Source organism: Chiloscyllium punctatum, chromosome 39 (genome assembly GCF_047496795.1).
Source record: "Chiloscyllium punctatum isolate Juve2018m chromosome 39, sChiPun1.3, whole genome shotgun sequence".
NCBI classification, from domain to species: Eukaryota; Metazoa; Chordata; class Chondrichthyes; order Orectolobiformes; family Hemiscylliidae; genus Chiloscyllium; species Chiloscyllium punctatum.
The window spans coordinates 57,208,295-57,230,451 of record NC_092777.1 but is presented as its reverse complement, the minus strand read 5'-3'; the positions used below and the strand labels follow the sequence as shown (position 1 = coordinate 57,230,451).

General features: G+C 39.8%; 2 protein-coding genes across 2 annotated transcripts in view; one reads left to right on the top strand and one right to left on the bottom strand.

The window, feature by feature from the left end:
- The window catches only part of pcyt2 (phosphate cytidylyltransferase 2, ethanolamine), a 59,888-nt gene extending 54,030 nt beyond the window's left edge, over positions 1-5,858 (bottom strand). Inside the window, exon 1 of the mRNA XM_072558783.1 lies at positions 5,643-5,858. Coding sequence (XP_072414884.1) covers positions 5,643-5,725 — 83 coding nt within the window. The 5' untranslated portion in view covers positions 5,726-5,858. The remainder of the gene's footprint in view (positions 1-5,642) is intronic.
- A 367-nt stretch (positions 5,859-6,225) lies between these two features.
- On the top strand, positions 6,226-21,347 carry cenpx (centromere protein X). Its single transcript, XM_072558784.1, has 5 exons — positions 6,226-6,322; positions 12,079-12,130; positions 12,770-12,823; positions 15,645-15,733; positions 20,602-21,347. Exons 1-5 carry the CDS (start codon positions 6,287-6,289, stop codon positions 20,614-20,616), a joined length of 246 nt encoding a protein of 81 aa, XP_072414885.1. The 5' UTR covers positions 6,226-6,286; the 3' UTR covers positions 20,617-21,347.
- Positions 21,348-22,157: the final 810 nt, after the last annotated feature.

Genomic DNA, 22,157 nt, shown 5'->3' with positions numbered 1-22,157 from the left:
TCCAGGATCAATATTAATAAGTCTAATTATGACAATCATTTCACAACAGGTTCATAACGTAAATGTCTGCCACGACTTCCCTGATAATATATTGAATATTTGATTAAACAATAGTCTATTTTTACTTGCTGCTCTTACTTTATCCAGACTAATAGGTGATGAAAACAGTTGCTATGAAACAAACAGGGTGAGCACTGTTTCACCATCACTCTCTCAGCAACTGGCATACAGAATGTGTTCGGAGTGTGACATTTTTAAAAACTGAGAAACATTTAATCTCAAGAGGAAGCTTTTGATGAAACTGTTCACTGCCTGTAGAGACTAATTATGACAGTCAATTTTATATAATTCTAATTAACATGCAGAAGCATTCTGGAAGAATCACTTATTTACTGTCAAAAGAACAGTGCTTCAATGAATACTATCTATTTAATGTTACTGTTGTACAGACCATTCAAGATTGCTTTATGGTTTACTTACAGATTCTGTAACTTAGCTGAGTTATCACAGAAGACAAGCAATTTAATGGAAAACTTTAACAGAAAATTACTCAATTTATATAACACTAGACAGATGTTTGAGCTTGATACAAAACAAACAGACAAATGTGGAAACTGCAAACAGCATAAAATTCAGATGTTCACTTTATGAAGATTGAGTTGAGAACATTCACAGCATTTCCCTATTTGCCTTACATATGAATTTAGTGTCTCAATTAGCTTAATGGATTACAATTAGTATAAAATGTGAAAATATTTTCAGTATTGCCCTGACATAATTTCAGCATTGTGTGTCATGAACCAGACATGTATTTCTTTACAATCAAGCTTGCATTGTCTTAGTTGTAAAATAGCTTCTTTCAGTCATGCTTTTTATCTAACACTTTCAAAGAAAATACAGAAGCACAGAATCCCTGCAGTGGAGAAGCAGGCCGTTTGGCCACCAAGTCCACACAAACTCTGAACAGCATCCCATCCAGGCCCTCCCTGTAACCCAGCATGGCCAATCTAATACGGAATTGGTGTTTTTAAACTTTTCCAAACCAAAAGAGGTTACGTAAACAAAGACAAACCAAAAAGATACCAATTACACCAGTTACTTTGGGGCAGCACGGTGGCTCAGTGGTTAGCACTGCTGTCTCATAGCACCAGGGACCCAGGCTTGATTCCAGCTTTGTGCAAACTCCACACACAGTCGCCCGTTCTCCCAGTTTCTGCGTGGGTTTCCTCCCACAGTCCAAAGATGTGCAGGTCAGGTGAATTGGCCATGCTAAATTGCCCATTAGTCAGAGGGAGAGGAGTTACTCTTCAGAGGGTTGGTGTGAACTTGTGCGGCTGAAGGACCCGTTTCCACACTGTAGGGAATCTAATCTAAACAACTCAATGACAATCGAGGCTTTCTTGATCTGTTTCAACTCATTTCAAGAGTTGTGGGGAACATTATATATAGTTTGCCTCGTTAGTTTCCTCACCAACTTGAATGCTATCTGAATTTCTCTGTTTGATGAGACACGGTATCTTGTCTTTAGTCTTGCAATGACTAAAATGAGTTCTATGTACTAAAGAGACCGCATCAGATAAAAAAAAGTTACTTCCAATTTGATCAAATTCCTGTAGTTTCCTGAAAACCAATGATGCATGCAGATGTCAAGCTGGAGACCTGTATCACTGTCAAAAGACATTCAGTTACAGACGTACAGCACAGAAGCAGACCCTTCGTTCCAACTCATCTATGCCGATCAGATATCCTAATCTAGTTCCATTTGCCAACATTTGGCTCCTATCCCTCTAAACCCTTCCTATTCATATACCCATCCAGATGCCTTTTAAATGCTGTAATTGTACTAGCCTCCACCACTTTTTCTGGCAACTTTTTCCACACACACCACCCTCTGCGTGAAAATGTTGCCTCTTAGGTCCCTTTTATATCTTTTCCCTCTCATCCTATATACATTCTCGGGTTTAAGGTCTGAGCAGGCAGGGAAAGTTGAGTTTTGTTAAACAAGAGGTTCAGGTGAGCATGACTCAGATCAGATAAGAACTTACAGTTAACAATGGGGAACTGGAGACAAGGGTAATGGGTTAACAATGTAGAAAGGCATACATTATGCAGGGCCATTTAACAATATTGGAAGCACCCAGTAAGATCAGTTAACAAGGTGAAAGGTATTCATTATGCGAAGCCAGTTAAAGTTAAGAACATTCATTGTGTAACAGTAGATGGCTTAATCTTTACTGTTGATGCTCACTGTTTGCAAGTCACCCACTCAATATGTATGTTGTCTTATCTGGATGCTTCTCCCTGTATAATGACTACATAATATGGGCGGCACGGTGGCACAGTGGTTAGCACTGCTGCCTCACAGCGCCAGAGACCCGGGTTCAATTCCCGCCTCAGGCGACTGACTGTGTGGAGTTTGCACGTTCTCCCCGTGTCTGCGTGGGTTTCCTCCGGGTGCTCCGGTTTCCTCCCACAGTCCAAAAGATGTGCAGGTCAGGTAAATTGGCCATGCTAAATTGCCCGTAGTGTTAGGTAAGGGGTAGATGTAGGGGTATGGGTGGGTACACTTCGGCGGGGCGGTGTGGACTTGTTGGGCCGAAGGGCCTGTTTCCACACTGTAAGTAATCTAATCAAATAATTCATTAATGCCATTCCAGAGAGACAGAACTCATGTCTCTGTGCACATGGGTGATCATTCTCTCTCCCTGCAGGACCTGGAATAAAGACGAAGGAGGTAAAACTATACTGTTTCTGAGCATTGTTGCTTCGACTGAGGGGGGAATGGGATGACAAACCTATGTCCTCTAGTTCTTGACACCCCCACCCCAAGGAAAGACCTTGTCTATTTATCCCATCCATGCCTCTCATGATTTTATAAACCTGTATAAAGGTTACCCCATCGCCTCCGACACTCAAGGGAAAACAGCCCCAGCTTATTCGGCCTCTCCCTATAGCTGGGATCCTTCTATCCTGGGAATATCCTTTTAAATCTTTTCTGAACCCTTTCAAGTTCCACAATCTCTTTCAAGTAGGAGAGACCAGAATTGCGCACAATATTCTGAAAGTGGCCTAACCAATGTCCTGTACAGCTGCAACAATACCTCCCAACTCCTTTACCCAATGCTTTGATCAATAAAGGAAAGCATGCCAAACACTTTTTTCACTATCCTTTCTACCTGCGACTCCACTTTCAAGGAACTATGAACCTGCACTCCGAGGCATCTTTGTTCAGTCAGTCAGATGATATAGTATTCTCGCTTCTCACATACACACACAGTGCCTTTATTACTTGCAATACAAGGGACTCGCCCTTATCTGGACAGTTGGACTTTCTGCACTTACAATTGTATTTTTATACACAAATCCACGTCAATCACATATCGGTTCCTTCTTATTAACCAGTTACATATTGATCGTCAAGTCTTGGTAACATAACCAACTTATCACATTAAACTTTGGGTATGTGGCACTTACCATTAGATCATTTACCTCAAGCCTCTGCAGCACAGGGTGAATGTGGTTGAGCTTCTTGTTTTATTGCTGAATTGGGGCAAGTTGCAGTTAGCTATCTTAGCTCGCATACACGTTTGGCTGCATATTTCTTTGCTTAAGAGGAATCAGGTCTGATTAATTCTCGGAGAAAGAGGACTGCAGATGCTGGAGATCAGAGTAAAAAACTGGTGCTGGAAAAGCACAGGTTAGGCAGCATGCGAGATGGTGGCTTTTGCTGGACACATTGACTCTCCTGCTCCTCAGATGCTGCTTGACCTGATGTGCTTTTCCAGCAACACAATTTTCAAGTCCGATGAACTCTACCTATGTGTTTACCTGGACATTTACAGGTACTGTGCCCATTCCTGACTAGCTTAGGTGACCTATTTTAAGGTTGTGACCCCATTTTTAACCATTTCCACATCACTGTGTACACGAAATGTAGCTAGTACTTATCGATGCTCATCTCAAACAAACTCTAAGATAACTGACTTTTGGTTGAGGATGTTTTAAACTTAAAATTGAAATAATATTGTCAGTTTATCCATACACATTAATTAATAATATGCTTATTTCAAGCTAATGTGTTAGTTCTGTCAACAGCTCAACACACCAAACAATAAACTCAAATATACAGTTCTAGGTTTGTGCAAGCTAATCTCAGCAGCACGAGGGCAAAACACAAACTGATTTAAATGCCTATCTTGTTTATACAATATATCAGAATTCTTATATCTGTTCACTATGCAGCAAATCACTAAGTGTACATATGTTGGACATTCACTGACATCCCATGTCAACAAGATGCACTCTGGGGTGAGCTAAACAACTAAGAATAAAACTGGTGTAAGAGGGGTAAAAAAAGCAAAAGCAAGCAGTAAATATAAAATTAAATTCATAAGAATTTACTGTTATAAGCTAGCACAGAGATCTCTAAATAAAAACCAAGAGAACTGTAGATGCTGGCAATCAGAAACAAAAACAGAATTCCAACCATTTCTATTTTTGTTTTGGGGTTGTCTGAATTAATTTAAGACTCCACTGATTGAATAGTTTTGACTAATTATAAACACTGAACTAAATTGAAAATCAAAGACAAAATAAGGATGGCATGGTGGTGGGGGGAGGGGGGGGGAAAGCACATAATAAATTCTCTCATCTAGGGAATGGTAAACCCCACAATTAGTTTCCTTGTACAGTCACTGCCTCCATCCACCTCAACAAATCATTGTGCATCCAGTTAAGCTATCTACATAATACACTAAACAAACTCACCTCCCTTGTAAAATAAAACCAACTCTCCAAAATGTCACCGTGACTCGGGGGCAGCTTAATTTTTAGCACAACCACAGGCAGGGGTCAAGGGCAAAAGAGGGGGCAGAGGTGTCCGCAATGCAAGTCACGTCAGTATGTGTTTTGGGACATGAAAACAGGTCATTGGGGCCATTTGTCTCCATGCTGTGGCTTATCTCCCCCCCCACCACCACCACCACTTATATTAACTCCAGCAGCACTTCCCTCTGCACCTTTCACTGCTCTGAGTATCTAGTTTCCCTTTAAACGGACCCGCGGTCACTCGCCTCAAATACTTGGCGTGTTTGTGCCGGGTTATAGTATTTCTGAGCGAAAAAGTGAACGGAGTGCCAACGCAATTCATCCAAACACAGGGGGGGGGGGGGGGAGAATTCCAGCCAGGACTCGGCGTTACCACAGAAACATCACAAACGATCAGATCCCTAACAGGTCCTGCCTTACACCGGCAACACAAGGGTTCGTGCACACTCCATTTGGAGCCAACCTTGAAAGAAAGAAACTTAATTCTTTCCCCTTTTTCCCCCCAAAGCGACTGTGTGCGTTTGGGGAGAAAGCGTCGAGGGAGACTTGAACAAGAGAGGACGGCATTTGATGGAGATGACAGAAGGTCAATTAAACAACAAGGGCTCGGAATGAGGAGCGTTACCGCACCCAAAGCAAAATTAAAGTAACAAGATACACAGACTTCTTGCTACTCAAAAGAGGAGAGTGAATTAAACAACAACAGCAACAGGGGCTGGGGAAGGTGGAGGCCTCACGCTCTTCCAAAGATAAAATTAAAAGCGAAAGGTGCCGGGTGACAGCGAGAATTAAGTGCACTCCTCGCTTTCACTCACCAGCCATCACACCAGACCCGAACCGTCCGCTTCCTCTTCTCCGGGGAGCAGTTGTCGCTGGAGGACACACCGTTTTTAATCATTGCTGCTACTGCCGCCGCCGCCGCCTCGGCCACCACTCTCCAGCAAAGGAGGGCCGAGCCCGCTCGAGCGCAGGAATTTACTGGAAGCCGCCGCTCGTGCTCCGTGACGTCGGTCGCGGCCTCACGCCACCAACGCCCGGCCAATCAGCGGGCGGGGAAGGAGAGGAGGTGTCACCGCGAGCCCTCTTGTCCCAAAGCGCAGAGCCGCTGAAAGGCAGATCGCGGAGGGCGGCTGAACAAGGAGGAGGGGCTTCGATGCTAGCCTCACCTAAGATCGTGCATATACACTCACACTCAAACAAAAAAAAATCAGAATGTTCAACGATTTTACCAAGTAGCGGTCACCTATCAGCTTTTTTTTAAAACCGGTTGTCAGGTGATTTCCCCCCCTTCCCCATCCTTTAACTGTCGGGCGGACTGATGATTGATGGCGGAACTGTCCAATGAAAGCGGGGGGATGACGGAGGCACGTCGACATCATAAAGGAGCAGACCAATAGTGAGCGGGAGGAGGTGGGATCAGTCGCAGACAGCGGGGAAGGTGGGAGGGGAGTGTTAGAGGATGGAGAGAGGAGCAGAGGGCGCCAAGTTCAAGAAAGTAAGTTCGTCAAGGCAGTGTCGCTAATTGCCCTGCCTTTATCAAGCCGCCCTAATTCCGAATGAATCTGAAGCGAAGACATAAATTGCTGGAGAAAGCCAGCAGGTCTGGCAGCATCAGTGCAGAAAGAAATCAGAGTTTCGATTCCAGTGACCCTTTCTCAGAGCTGCTAGGCCAGCCGAGTTTTTTTCCCCAGTAATTTCTGTTTTTGTTTCTGATTCCCCACCTCTTTCTCTCTCTCTCCCTCTCCTTTCTTCCCCCCCCCCATAAATCTGGTCGTGGACGGTTTGTATTCACTTCAGGGAGAAGGTGAGGACTGCAGATGCTGGAGATCAGTCAACAAGTGTGGCACTAGAAAAGCACAGCAGGTCAGGCAGCATCTAAGGAGCAGGAGAATCAATGTTTAATAAGTCCTTTATCAGGAGTGGGGGCTGAGAGATAAATGGGAGGTGGTGGTGAGGCTTGGGGGGGTGTGAAGGTAGCAATAGGTAGATGCAGGTGGTGGGTGATGGTGATAGGTCAGAGAGGAGGATGGAGCTGATAGGTGGGAAAGAGGATGGACAGTGGGGGAAGTTCAAGAGGATGGTGTCGAGAGGTTGGGTCTGTGAAGAGGAGAGGAAACTGGTGAAATCAACGTTGATGCTGTGTGGTTGGAGGGTCCCTAGGGATGAAGATGAGGCGTTCTTCCTCCAGGCGTTGAGTTGCTAGAATTTGGCAGTGGAGGAGGCCCAAGTCTTGCATGTCCTTGGTAGAGTGGGAGAGGGCGTTCAAGTGGTCAGCCACAGGGCGGTCAGGTTATTTGGTGCTTGAGGCCCAGTGATGAAACGTTCCGCAAGTTGGCATCCTGTCTCCCCAATGTAGAGAAGAACACATCGACAGCAACAAATACAGTAAATAAGGTGTCTGGATATGTCTGTTGCTCTTGATGTGGTCTCCTCTTCCATCTCGGGACCCTTCAACCACCCAGCATCAATGTTGATTTCACCAGTTCCACAATTCCCCTCCCCCCACCTTATCCCAGATCCTTCAACTCAGTACCGCCTTCTTAAACTCCCCACCACCCCTGTCCATCTTTTTTCCCACCTATCCACTCCATCTACCACTCTGATTATCACTATCACCCCTCATCTGCATCCACCTATTGCCTTCCTAGCTACCTTTTGTTCCAGCCCCTCCTATTTATCTCTCAGCCCCCACGGGCCTTCCCACCTTCCTAATGAAGGGCTTATGCCCAAAATGTTCACTGTCGTGTCCCTTGTATTTACTTCAAACAATCAAACCACGTAGTTTTTTAATCTAATCAAATCCACTCTGATCTAGCCTTTATCACCCAAAAATTCATTTTCAGGTCTTTGTTTGTAGTTTGTGTAGTAATGCTGAAATAAGAATCAGTTGAACACTAGTGGTTGGCAGAAGTGAGATCTAGAGAGCCATGTCATTTTTTTTTGTTGTGATTAAATACAAGAAGTAAGAACTGGGCCAGGGTGTGGAAGACTTTGGAGAGACTTGGCTTGATGGACTAATGAGTTGGAGTTCTGATGAAGAGTCACTGGACGTGAATAGTTAACTCTGTTTTCTTCCCACAGGTGCTGCCAGACCTCTCCAACAATTGCTATTTTTGTTTCATGTCTCCAGTACCCGCAGTTTTGTGTTCTACTTTGGGGGTTGGACTGATTTGTCTGATTGCTAGATTGCCCTCAGCTTTCTAATACGAGTTCTTGTGCTATCATTGATTCCTTCTCCCTACAGGTAGAGGCCATTTGGCCCATTGAATTTTCTATCAACATGTCAATCTTGCTGCTGGGTGGGGTGGCACAATGGCTCAGTGGTTAGCACTACTGCCTGATAGCACCACGGACCTGTATTCGATTCCAATCTCGAGCGACTGTGTGGAGTTAGCACATTCTCCCTGTGACCACATGGGTTTCCTGCCACAGTGCAAAGATGTGCAGGTTAGGTGGATTGGCCATGCTAAATTGCCCATAATGTGCAGAGATGTGTAGGTTAAGTGCATTAGCTTTGGGAACTATAGGGTGGGATATTCTTCAGAGGATCGGTGTGGACGTGTTGGGCCAATGGCCTGTTTCCACAATGTAGCTATTAAAAAATATATACAGTAGTCCCACCATACCCACAGGGGGATACATTCCAAGGCCTACTGCCGCAAATAGGAGCGAAGCCATTCATTTAAATGGGAAGCCTACCATCTTGGCAGCCTGCTGGTCAATGGTTCCGGCCGCAGTAACCCGCGGGTAACTGAAACCATGGAAACCTGTGGATATGGGGGTCACCCTGTGTCTGAAATTTTTTTTTAAAAGTGTTGGAGAAACTCAGCAGGTCTGGCAGCATCTATGGAGAGAGATTTGTGCATAGTTAAGTTGGATAATGTTATGAAGGTGTAAAACTTGGGAGTGGTTGGCGATGTTTATGGATGGAGTTGAAAGGTAAATTTATGGTTGCTGTGCTGGAAAATTACTTAGTTCAACCTGAAGTAACCAGGGATGGAATTGGCAGCTGATGAATGGAGTTTGTGAGTGGCTGAAACGATGGTGCTGATATTTAACTCTTGGAACTTTTTTTGGTAATCCACAATTCGATGTCAGATAAGCAATCAAATGACACAAAGGCATTGGAAATATTAAAAGGTGGTGAAAAGCTGGTTTTCTGCCAGTGTACAGAAAGCTTAGAACTAGTGGAGTGGTGCTGGTTGATTTTGTGGGCATCAGTGTGCTAGCTAAAACTAGAAGAACAATGGTAGACCATCAGAGGTGCTCCTGTGTAATTCGTATTCTGGGACTAGTGTGCAGCTGCACTCCAGTTAATTGTACCCAGTTTATACAAATTTGTAGGTTGGATGGAGAGAATTCTACAGGTACCAGTCTTGTTCGCCATGAAACTACTCTGTAACGGCTATTAGAACAAACTTCACTTATCACTGTACAATAAATCTGTCTGGTTATGTACGTTTTGTACACTCAGAAAAAATGTCTTTGACTTTAACTTATTTCCTGAATTAGCTTTTCTTGTACTATTGCTTCAACTTTGTCCTTTATTTTCATACTCTGCTTATCTTGAACCAAGTATGACGTTATTCTTTGGCATTGACTTTTTTCCTATAAATTTCTCCTTGAACCTTCTACTCTGTCCTGTTTTATTAATTAAAACCCTTGTTATCCGTTTCTTCAGGGTACTATAGGGAACAGAAACTACCCCTACCTATACTTTTCCTGTTTCATTTCGTTTCACTCTTCCTACTTCTACAAATCATGGAGAGTTTACCCACAGAATGTTCACATCAAACATATCAGCAAAAGGAACCTAATACATGTTGGATAACAGCAAAGGTTATCTCCAGATGTCCCCTTATCCACCTGACTCACAGTCATATCTTCCTGACCTGACTGTTAACCAGATCTGCAACACTTCCTAACTATGAATGTATGATTTCTGCCTGATTAACATGTCCTGTGAACTATACTTCTGCCCAAAATGTCTGCGCCTCTGACTCCAGTTTGTTTTTTTTGTCCTGAATCTGGGTCTCCTGGCTCAGAAGTTGGCACAGTACCATTGTGCCACAAAGAACTTGCCTATTCAGTGTTTCTTTTAATTTATCCAGAGATGCTTTTACACACCACCAAATAATGTTAGTTATTTTTATCCTCCATCATCAAATTATCTGTTTTCAATTTATTAGCCACCACCAGTCAATCACTCATGTTTTCCAATTGATTAATTTATATGCAAAGCCCACTAAAGTCAATACAGACCGCCAAAAGTGAGGAAGGGGGCAGACTCTAATTCATCAACTCTGAGCTAAATTTCCTCAAGATGTAGATATTTATTGTTGATGGGGCTATCTAGGAATCAATGTTCTCCACAAACTCCCACATATTGCATTTGTGACACACCACTTGTGCTGCCATCTGTGTTTTGTTGAATTGATTAGTTCATGCATATCATCAACTTGTATGTAGCATCTAGAATTTTAACTAATTGATTTAGTTGAAGTCAGGCATATGAAATTATTTTCTTTTTAACTGTAACATAAACCACAACAAGTATTACATGTAAAAAGGAGCGCACACATCTACCTCTCCACTGAATTCCCAAAGTTTTCAACTTCTGCATTTTGCTTGCAACTGTATTCCTGATGAAGGGCTTTTGCCCGAAATGTTGATTTTACTGCTCCTCAGATGCTGTCTGAACTGCTGTGCTTTTCCAGCACCACTCTAATCTAGAATCTGGTTTCCAGCATCTGCAGTCATTGTTTTTACCTATATGATAGTTATGTGTCTTCTCAAACGTTACTGAACAACATCACTTCAATGGAGATATTCTTCTTCAGTTCATTGTCAAACTTAGTGCATAAAACACAATCTCCATCATAGCAGGGCAAGAAGGCAGGTTTCAGGTCCACTCAAGCTGACCAGTTACTGTCCGTTGTGACTACTCATGAGAAATTCTCAAAACTTTTATGGTCCTAGTATTCCACCTTCTTAAATTCCTTAAAGTTTGGAAATCCCAATTGCATTGATCATTTTGCAGCCATGTGTGTTGAATAACATGCAGGAATAGCCTTTCATTAGTCCACAAAACAGTTTTCTATTTTCTATTTCTGTCCTTATAAATCACCCACTTTTTCTGTTCCATCCATTTCATTGTACTGTGAAGTCTCAACCTAAATCAGCACTGAACTGTCACTACTTGAATGAAGTAATATTTAGTTTTCTAAAATAAGCAAATTCACTTTTTGCTTTTGCATGTGCAGTTTTACTTACAATATTTTAAAAAATGAATATATGGATCGTGCTAAAGCATGTTAGTGTCAAAATGTGTTTCCTATGCTTAAAGCTTCCTTTTTGGAATGAATATTAGTTTGATTGATTGTAACTGACTTAAATGTTTGATTTTAAAACTCCAGGTGTTGCCATGTTTTATTCGTAGTAGCCCCAGTTGGATGAGTTTGAGAATAGATAATTTTTACAGAATTTGCTCCCAAGGACATCCTGAAGAAGATTGCTAATTATAATTCATTGTCCCTACTTACGTTTTGTGACAGGGAGAAATTCCAAGTAAAATATGTGTAGACCAGCTGTTCTGAAGCAAGGTAGTAGGATGATCTCTTTGATCAAAGTTTGAATTGCATGACCACTTTGGATTAGATTCTTCCTTTTAAAGTCAATTTGCTATGCAACATGTTGAAGTTTTTTCTTGCATTATGTCTTGATGCAAACTATGCTTTATAGTACTGAAGATGAATACATAGGCTGCTTGAGGTATTACCTGTAGTTAGTGTACAAGTGTACTTTTCGCAAATTTGTCAGTGACTAAAAGAGCTGAGTATTTCCATAATGACAGCTATAAGTACAGCTAGCTCACTTTGTTTGATTGACTACATGACATGTTGTGGATTGCTTGATTTTAACAAGACTTCGTAGCTTTTCAAAGTGTTCTATTTGCTAAGTTAACTTGCACGAGCACAATCAAAACATCATGGTCAGCCTTTCGGTAATTATTTTCCATTGCTGTGGGACTTGCATTATAAATCAATCCTCCAATTCAATCATTCTTTAAGATTCACACTCAACTGAACATATGAAAGAACACCTGGTGATGAATATCCATGCATAAACAATGCTATTTTTAAGAAAAATAGACATCTGAGCTGGAGAAAAATTGAATTGTGTATGTTTATTTATTGGCTTCACATATTCTTAAGAGCATTGCTCAGCAAAACATATTATTTTCTGTTCCAGGAATTGGTCAGTAAACTACTATACTTCTATTTTAAGGATCAGAAAACCAAAGGTATGTTCATTTTTGAATGCATCAAAGTGGGATAGCAAATAAAAGTACTTTGTTTTTCCGATTGTTAAATGAATAAGTAGTAAAAGGGTGATTTCCACGAATGGTAAGGTGCTAAAGTCCACCCAACTAATGCAGTGTGGCATAGAACTTGAACTTTTCCCCTACTAACTTCCAACAGGATGTTTGTGTGTAATCTGAGTTGATATGCCAGAGACAAATACTTGTATATTTGACGTAATGTATTTTCCCTCTTATGGTGAAATCTAGAGCAGGTTGTACATTGTAACAATTAACTGCTAGACTGTACTCCAGTCCTTTGAGTGCAGTTTTCAGTAAAAAACAAATTTTGACGAAATTTATTCCATTGGATGAGAGCTCATTCAGACCTCCCATGGCTGTGGAAAATAAAAGATGTTTTTAACAGAAATTGGAGAGAATAGGGAGTGAGCACCTTTTGGACAATATTTTATCTGTTCCTGGAATTTTGATGTCAGAATGTGGATAAAGAATTGTTCTGCTGTCAGAGACATGAACCATTTGCAATGAATATAGGTCATGGATAGAAATAGTAATGTGCTTTGAAATGGCTGTATGGTTCATAATCAAGGACTAAATCTTGTATTTTGTATTTACTTACAGTTAGCAGTGATGCTGTCATCATTATGTCTGAAATGCTGAAAATATTTGTTGTAGGTAAGCATATAAGATGAGTTATCTAACAGAGTGTGTGTGTGATACAATACAATAAAATAATCAAATGTACTGGACTTTGTGTTCATTACATAAGGATGGGATTAGTTAAACAGACCATTCTTTTCAATGGAGGAACGTTCTAGAACATATTAGCACCAGTTAATATAAGTTACAAACTAGTAAAACACAAACAAAAACAATTCATAAGATTTGAATACAATTTCAGGAGAGATGTTCAGCCAATTAAACAGATTAGATGCAGGGGAGGGGAAATCCAACTTTGATTGCACTGTGTTATGATAATGGTAAAAATAGACTACCAGTTTTGGACTTCCATCTGATTCTTGAGACATTTCATGATGTCTATACTTGACCTTGATTTTAGTAATACACTCTCCCCTTTTTACACTCTATGCCTGCACTTGTGGATATTTGATGTTGCATTTTATTATTTTTTTGTGGGGCTGCTAAGTAATAAGAATTCCTGTTCTACTCAAAACCTTATAATTGAGTTCTTCTTTCTGATTAGTACAACTTTTTAGCTGTATAGTAAAGGAATTAAAAATTTTTGTGGCTAATGAGGGGTTTAAAAGACTGGACCTAATTCATTCCCCCCCCCACCCCCCACCTCCCAACCTAGTCATAACAAAATTGGGAGGGTTCTGAGATTGTGGTAGTTCCCACAGGTGAATGAAAGAATTGAAGTAGAGAAAAACTAAATTGTTCCTAAAGCTTTCTTTAAAAAAATAAAAATGCAAAAATAGTTTTCTTGGGTCTATAATATGTCTACCTTTGATGTGAATGTTTCTGTAGATCAAGACAACTTTGAAAAAATTGAAAGCATCGTTCTTGGAAGAATGAAAAGGGGTAGTTAGGCAACAGAGGTGAGGTTCCATCTGAAAGCCAGAAAACCAGGGACAGAAAAATCAGCAGTGATATAAGTAACGTCACCATAGTCCCAGAAGACCTTAATGCTGTTCGATCATGAGAGAGAGAGAGAGAGAGAGAGAGAGAGAGAGTGTGTTTTGAGAGGGTGGGGGGAGCTGGTGGTGGTTTAATCTGAAGGTCACCAGGCCTCAGGCGAGGACCAAGGTTGAGAAGACAGGACATTCATGGTGAACTGTCAGCCAGTTTGAACTGAACCTGTGCTGTTGGCATCACTCTGCATCGCCAGACTGAGTCCAGCTAACTGAGCTAATATGTAGAGACAGAAACTGGCAACTGATAAAATTGGAACAGCTTCGATTAGAAGTGCAATTCCAACAGAGAAAATAGAAAAGAGAATTGCAGAAAATAAAAAGCAAAGCAGGAAAGAAGGGAGAATCCTAATGAAGGCAAATGGGGGTGAGGAAATCACTTCTAACATAGAAGTTAAGGGCTGAAGTATTCAGGTTCACCCATTTTAATCCCCAGTGTTGAGGGAGAAGTGAGGCTAGTGTAGCAGTTAAAGTGGCACTCTTGCAGAGCAGACTGACAGGGCAAACTAATTAAACATATTCCCTCTTGCATTAGGATGATGCAATTGGTAGAGACCGTGAAATGGGCTGTTTCAACCTCACTGTTGTCAAATAACCATTTCTGCGTGAACTGAAAAATTAAGTTGTATCTTGTTCATTGAAGTGTAACTGGGTTTTTAGTGGGAATTTAAATAATTATGACCACTGAACAACCAATCTACCTCCAAAAGAGATGTGCATGTTATTAAATGTTTCCCTTCTTAATAAATATTAGATTTATGCAAACTAGACTTTTAAATTTTTTGTTTTGATATTTCAACTTCTGTTGTGACTCTGGGTCCAAAACATTATTCTGATCTTTGCTTAAAAAAAACTCATTATTTCCTGATTGGCTGCTTGATGATCTCACTGGTATTCAACAGTGGGAATCCCCAGTAAATGATACCACAATCAATTGAGATTGCAAAGATCTCAACAAAATGTTTTCTAGGTAAGTGGTGACTACACTTTGCTGTAGGCTGCAAAAACCAAGCTGTTGTTTCAGGCGGAACTATACTGTTCACAGCCCTGACCTTTTGGTTCAGTATTGACTGCATATCTTCTTCACTACTGTTTCCATCTTTGTAATGTCATTACTCTCCACTCCTATCTCTGTACTTGTATTACTGAAACACTCATCCATGCTTTTATTGTTCAAATGTTGGCTTTTCCAATGCTCTTCTGAACTCATCCAAGATTGTTAATGCACAGCAGGTCCTCTTCACCCATCATACCACAGTCCAATGCAATAGCTACTGATCTGGTCCACCAAACCTTCCTTAAATTCCCACGCTAGTGTTATTTTGGTGGCATCTGCCATTCCTATCAGTGTAGTTTCTGGCCTTGTAATCTTTTGAGAACTACAGCAGTCCAATGACGACCTCATGTATTCTCCACTTTCTTTGCTTGTCTTACCTTTATTCATTTAGGTCCTATAATTTATTCCCCAAACCTCTTTTTTTTTCAACTCACTTAAGGGATATCAGCATTACCTTTCCCTAAACTATTTCCAATATCTACATTTTTAACCATCAGTCAATTGTCACATTTCTTTTGACTTTGTAAATGCTAGTCTGATTTATGTGAAATGCCTTGATGCTTTTCAATGCTAAAGGTGTTTTATGAATTTCATTTATTGATTGATGGTGTTGCAGCCAACAAGTTGATGTTCTTCATGTCAGCAGTAATTGGAAATGTTACTCAACACAATAGAGGGCTTTCCTGGAAGGAACAGGCTGATACATTTGCCATAAAAGTTTCAAAGTCTTTTGTTTTGCATGATGTACACACTACACAATTTAACATGAAACTTGTATCACATTCAGAGGCAGCAGCACGAACTGCCAGACAGGCATCTAATGAAGATTCTAGGACAGCAGACCTTGACCATTTTGAGAAGATTTTGCCCCAGCTGGTATGTAACAACAATTACTTAACTTTCTTGGCAGGGTAAAGAAAGAAAAAAATTGGTTTAATTAAAACAGTGTAGTTGGCAGTTCCTTTCCAAGAATGTGATTGTATGTTAGCTTGTCCAGCCTACCATTTTTATCCACAATATCTGTTGAGTAGCTTGTATGTAGGTTCACCGTTTTGAATGGGAGAATCTAAACAGTCTGAGTAGGAACATGTACTGTGGATCTTAATTAAGAATGTTAAATTAGAAATGATGGAATTTCTTCTTACTATTGTCAGCAAAATCTGTTCTGCACACAACAAGCATCTTTCCCTTTGAGCATGATTTCCTTGTAGTAAAACAAACAGAAAATGGGAAAGGAGAGAAACGGCATTGGATACCACTTTGCAGATGAAATTAATCAAATTACTCTTGTTAAAGCACGTCAATTTTGCGCAATTGGGAGTTCAAAGTATTTGCATGGTTGGAGTTCAAAGTCTTTTAACTTGGGTGTATTACTGCTTCCTTGGAACAAGTAAACAACACCCAAACAACTAGGATCTATTTACAACTCTGCTGTCATTTGAAGGAATACGTTGGCACTTGAATTACCTCCTTAAATAGACCATGACAAGTTGCTGCAGTTCTTAAGACATGATTGTATATTTAAGTGTTCAAACTGGCAACATGTTAATGAAGATAGGGCATTCTGCTGCTGTAACCAACTCTTTCTTGTATAACAAAATTCCCACTGTTGAATTTTGAGTTCTATTATTTGGAAGTGCAAATGCAGTCTGGTTAAATATTGAACATTTTGTAATGATAGGAGTGATTTTCTGAATGTTCTGGATGTAATGGGGGCTTATAAGAGGCTTACTACGTTATTTGTGTTGTTTTGATGGAAATGAACGTGGTGGCTTTTTGAGAAGGTGCTATAATGAAGGCATATAAAGACAATGTTGATGTAGCTACATATGTCAGGAGATGGTCATAGCACACTTAGAGGTAAAATGCTATTTCTTTTTCCAGACAGCTGATAAAAGCACCTTGTGTTCTATCCCAGTATTCTTAGTGATTTATAGAATCAGAGTGTCAAAGTGATGTACAGCACGGAAACAGACCCTTCAGTCTAACTCGTCCATGCCGATCTGATATCCCAACCCAATCTAGTTCCACCTGCCAGCATCTGGCCCATATCCCTCCAAATCCTTCCTATTCATATACCACCACTTCTCCTGACAGCTCATTCCATACAGATACCACCCTGTGTGTGGAAAAAGCTGCCCCTTGGGTCTCTTTTCCATTTAATAGTCCGTTGATGGCAAATTAGGGGTATCTCTACAATATCATTGGTCTCTACTCCTGTCTCTGAACAAATGCTACTGAAACACTCATCCATGCTTTTGTTGCTCTAGGATTGCCTTTTTCAATGCCCTCTGAGCTCATCTAAAACTGCTAATGCACAGCAGTTCCTCTTCACCAATGATGCCACAATCCAATGCAGTGCTACTGTTCTGATCCACCGAACCCTCCTTAAACTCCCACCCTAATGTTGAACTATTTTGATGGCATCCACCATTCCTATCACTGCAGTTCATGATGACCTCAGCCAGTGTGTGAACTGAGCCTGGGCTAATGGTATCACTGCATTGCAAACCAGCTATCCAGCCAGCTGAGCTAATATAAAGAGATAGAAACTAACAAATTAGGGGAAATTTATGAATTTAAGGGGACTTCAGCTGTTTCATGGGAGAGTAAATGATACAGAAAAATGAGCAATTGTTGGGAGGGTGGTGACAGGTGGCATAGTGAAAGGAGGTGTATCTTAAAAAGCAAGAGCCTTGAGGGCTCTAATGATACAATGATACTGTCCCCGGCCTCTGAGCCCAGAGGCCTGGCTTCAAGTCCCAACTGCTTCAGAAGTAAATAATAATATCTAAAAAGCAAGATTCTTGCGAGCAGAGGAGATGCAGGCACAGGCTCAGGCACTGATTTTTCTTAATGAACTCTAAGAAAAGCTTTGGGTTTCTTCCAGCCTTATCTACTTTTTAAAAGCATTTGCACACAGGTTATATGGGTTGTTGGCTAGGCTTGCATTTACCTGTCCATGATGCCCTTCTCCCATGAATGAATACATTTTTAAAAAAGACTGCAAAAGCTAAAAGCTGCTCTTCTGCTGAATGGATCTTTTCTTCTGAACTGAACCTGATTGAGGTTCCTGCCCCTCCACTTCTCTATAGGTCACAAAACCTGAAAACTTTGTAAATACTTTAGCAATTACTTTACCAGGGAGTTTATCTAGTCATTTAGCTTAAGTCACATACCCACTGGGAAGTGATGTTTGAACTCTGTTAAAACTGACTTTGAGATTTAAAAAAAAACAAACTAACTTGAGCTCTATTTTAGAATCTCCAATTTCCAAACAATAAAATAAAATTATAAATCTTCACAGTAAACACTTAGTTCTATAAAGCTAATTGGATGATAGAACATTTCTAAAAAGGCACATGAATCTAAATTTTAAGTAATATATTTAATATTTAAAAAGAAAATTTATGAAGCTTGAGCATTTTGGTTGGACTGTAATGGGGAATGTTTGATTTACTTCCTTAAATAGGAGGCCCTGAACCACAATCCGAAATGGAACAGGAAAATAAGCATGAGCATGACTTCAGCACAGATTTGATAGGCTGAATGGGCTGTAAACTTTTCTATGTTTCTAATCACAATGTGCGCTTATGGCTATGACAAAGGATTTCTGTCCGTTCAGGAAGGAGAGAGGGAATAGAGAGGAGGGGAAGTGAATTTAAGCCTGAAAGAGAAGCAAAAGACAACTTTTAAATTATTGAAAATTAAATTATTCAAGTCATTGAAGTTTAAGATAGCATTGAATCAATAGTCAGAAGACTGCATCTGATCATAAGGGAAAATATAAGTAGAAATGTGACTGTATGGCTAAGTTGGGATTTTTTTAACAGTTACAACATGATGTTTTACTGGTAGCTATTATGATACAACCTGTATCAGTTAAGAGAGTTACCAACTATCTGAAAAGGCCTATTAAAATATAGAGGGAAATTATAGTAAAGCTTCCTGTCTCATTTATGCTTATGAATCCTGACATTATACTAATCCTTTTCTTGAAACTAAACTCTTAAAATCTAACTAGAAAATGATAAATGTAAATATTCTAGACATTTATTTGTTTGTGTCCCTTGCCTTACATGGATCTAATGAATTGAGTTTAAAGAAGATTAGATCATTGAGCAGCACAGGGTAGTTCAGTTGAGATTAATGTAAGTAAACATCAGTCCACAGCATAGGGAGTAGAGAAGCAATGAGGGTTCCAGCAGAGGGTGCCAGATACTAATCTGAAGTGGGAAGTGTATACTTGTAGAGGACCTTTTTTTGAAAGAAGTCAGTAAAGTTGCCAAAGTTCTAGGGAACCACAGGGATGCTGTAATGAGAGAGAGAGAGAGAGAGAATATGACTGGTCGTGGTTTAACATTGTTACCATGGCTCAGGTAAGGAGCACGTTTGAGGAGAGTCCCGTCATGGGGACTTCAGCTGGTGTAGAGGGTCAGTTAGCTTGGTTGGCTGGATGGCTTGTTTGTGATTCAGATTGATGCTTATAACATGGGTTCAATTCCCACACGATTGAGGTTACCATGAACAACCCCCTTTTCAACCTCTCTCCTGATCTGACCCCAAGTTCAACCCCAACCAGTCGTCTCTCTTGAATGAGAAAATAGCCCCATGATGTTAGAGGATGTTGTTATTCCTTTACAAGAAACTTGGTGGAAATTTTATGTAGGACTTGTATAATAGAGTAAAGCAGACTCCAGAAAAGTTCCCTGACCACCGATTTATAGAGCTGTGTATGAAAGGCAACAGATATCCTTAAGTGAAAACTGACAGAACTGCCGATGCTGCAAGTTCTGAGGAAGGGTCACCAGACCCAAAACGTTAATTCTGATTTCTCTTCACAGGTGCTGCCAGACCTGCTGAACTTTTCTAGCAACTTCTGTTTTTTTTCCCCTAATATATTGTTACGACACAGGGTAAACCCTCCTGCTGATTTAAAATCAGCAACACAGAAAAGGTTTCTCCTGTGCAGTAATCTGTGAAAATTCAAGAAGTCGAGAACTATTTAAAGTAAAAATTAACAACTTTATTTCTTAAAGTATAACAGAATAATTAACGAAAAATTATTTACAACTCCTACCTTTTACCTTCCCCTGTATAATACTAGTCCAAGAAAACCCACAATTAAGATTTACAAAGTAAAACTTCTTATCTCAAAACCAGGCAGCATTCAGTTTCTCTGAATTCCTGTCGTCTTTTCTTCTTGCAGATTCTGCTTCATAGATTACTGATCAATAAAGATACCTTTAAGAGAGCTATTTGATGGGCAGTCATTACATGCTGCTAGCTTGGCAGTTCTCCTCCCAACTGTTCAATTTTCCCTGATCTTATACCCCCAAAGCATTGGATTGTGTCATGGGCTTTTAAGATTGTCAATATACTCAATTCAAACTTGATTGGAATTTGGTATTTTTTCAGGGTATAATTTAAACTGATTGGCCTAATTTGAATGATTTGTCATTTCCAGGCAACCCAGCTAATTAGCTTTTGACCCAGTGTTACATTGTTACCTTATTGAGAACAATTGTGCTGTCACACATTTCTTCTAGCTTCTAACTCTCCTAAAAACACCCACATCTTCACAACAATATCTTTAAGTGATCTGTTCCATTAATTGTAGGGCACCAATTACTTTGATCTTTAGTTAAAATGAAATTTGTTACATTTCATTTTGATGTCTAAAATTTGTGAACCTTCATTGTAGCTTGTCTTTTTTTTAAAAAATGTTCATCTTGTTCTTACAGCTTTTGGACTTCTAGGAATTGGACTTTTTCCATGAGGTACTGCTGATCTATAATATTTCACCAACATTCGATCGCCACATTGATAACATCGTTCTTTGAAATCAGTCCCCTGTAATAGAAGTTATGGGTCTTTGTTCACAGTTGTTTATAATTTAAATTATATATTTTACTGTTATTTTATACAAGTAATTGTTCCTATTTTCCTGATCATTCATAAATTGTCAAATCCAAAATTTAATTTATGTTCAGTCAAAACAAGACCCGCAAAAATATGCTTTGTAAGAATATGAGCTTTTAAACTTTATTTCCAAGTGGACCCTAATGGTGTGACTTTCCCACTGATGGATTTCTAAAAGTTTTGAAATTACAATTCAACAGAAATCAATTTATAAATGCACGTTAAAAAAAATCAATAGCATGGTTACTTGGAAACTAAGGGTTAAGGCTCAAAGTTTACAGTCAAGAGGTATTAATATCAAAGACAAAATGATTCTAATGTTAGTATTTCTGGTGAATGCCATTTGTAACCATTTTCTTGTACAAATAAATGAAAAATAGAAGTTTAGAAAAATAATTTTTGGCTCTTTTTATATTTTGCATTGTCACTCTGAGTGAAATATAAATATTGAGTAACTGTCAGAAGATAAACTCCTGGACAAAACCTATTTCAATTAATCAATTTGGACAGATGTGCTGAAAATATATTTCCTAACAAAATGGTAAGGAGAAATAAACAATGAAGTCAATATGAACTGATCTACAAAATCATCTTTACATTGATGCGTATCTTGCTTTTTTTCACCTCAAAAGTTCATTCTACAACATACACCCTTAATTGTTCATTTGAAATCAATTAAAATTGTTTGCTTTTGTGGTTGACTATTTTCATTATTTCGTAAATATAAATAAGTATTAATTAAAAATTACTGACTAATTTCACTATTCCTTTTTTTTTCCCCCACTCTTTTATATTACAAGTCTACCTTCTAAAGGATTACTTTGTCTTCAGCAGGCCAGGACAAGGACAAGAGTCTGCATTAACAGCACCAACAGGTGCTACAGGGTGTGTTCGGGCTGGTTAGCATTTGCAATGATACATTAAGGAAATCCCGAGAACAGCTGAAAACCAGTTGCATGTAGTAGTTAGCTTCTGTACCTAACCAGGCCCTGTAGTAGTTAGGTTCTTCCTTCACCCAGAAGGAAGCTTAGCATCGAACCATCTGGAGATTTGTGTTTTTGGTAGGAAATTGGAAAACACTTCCTCAAAAAAAAGATGAACTCATCTGCTTTTTAGGTATTCTGCTTTCAAGCATTACTCATGTGGACTAATGCTCCAATAAACATTCAAGATTCTTAGTGAGCTTCTTGGTCTGGTAGATGTGGAGAGGTTGTTTCCCCTTGAGAGTGTGGGACGAGAGGGCATCATCTCCATTTGGAGTCACCCAATTAAGATTGAGATGGGAAGCGATTTCTTCTTTTGAGGCAAGTGAATCTGGAATTGTTTTCTATGGTGGGTTGTTCAGTATATTCAATACTCCAATTTTTAATCAGTAAGG

What these genes read in the sequence shown, in the direction of transcription:
- cenpx (XM_072558784.1), top strand. Translation starts at nt 6,287, where the DNA reads ATGGAGAGAGGAGCAGAGGGCGCCAAGTTCAAGAAA. An exon ending in TAAGGATCAGAAAACCAAAG is followed by an intron (nt 12,131 to 12,769) that starts GTATGTTCATTT and finishes ATTTACTTACAG; the next exon opens with TTAGCAGTGATGCTGTCATC. An exon ending in GCTGAAAATATTTGTTGTAG is followed by an intron (nt 12,824 to 15,644) that starts GTAAGCATATAA and finishes TATCACATTCAG; the next exon opens with AGGCAGCAGCACGAACTGCC.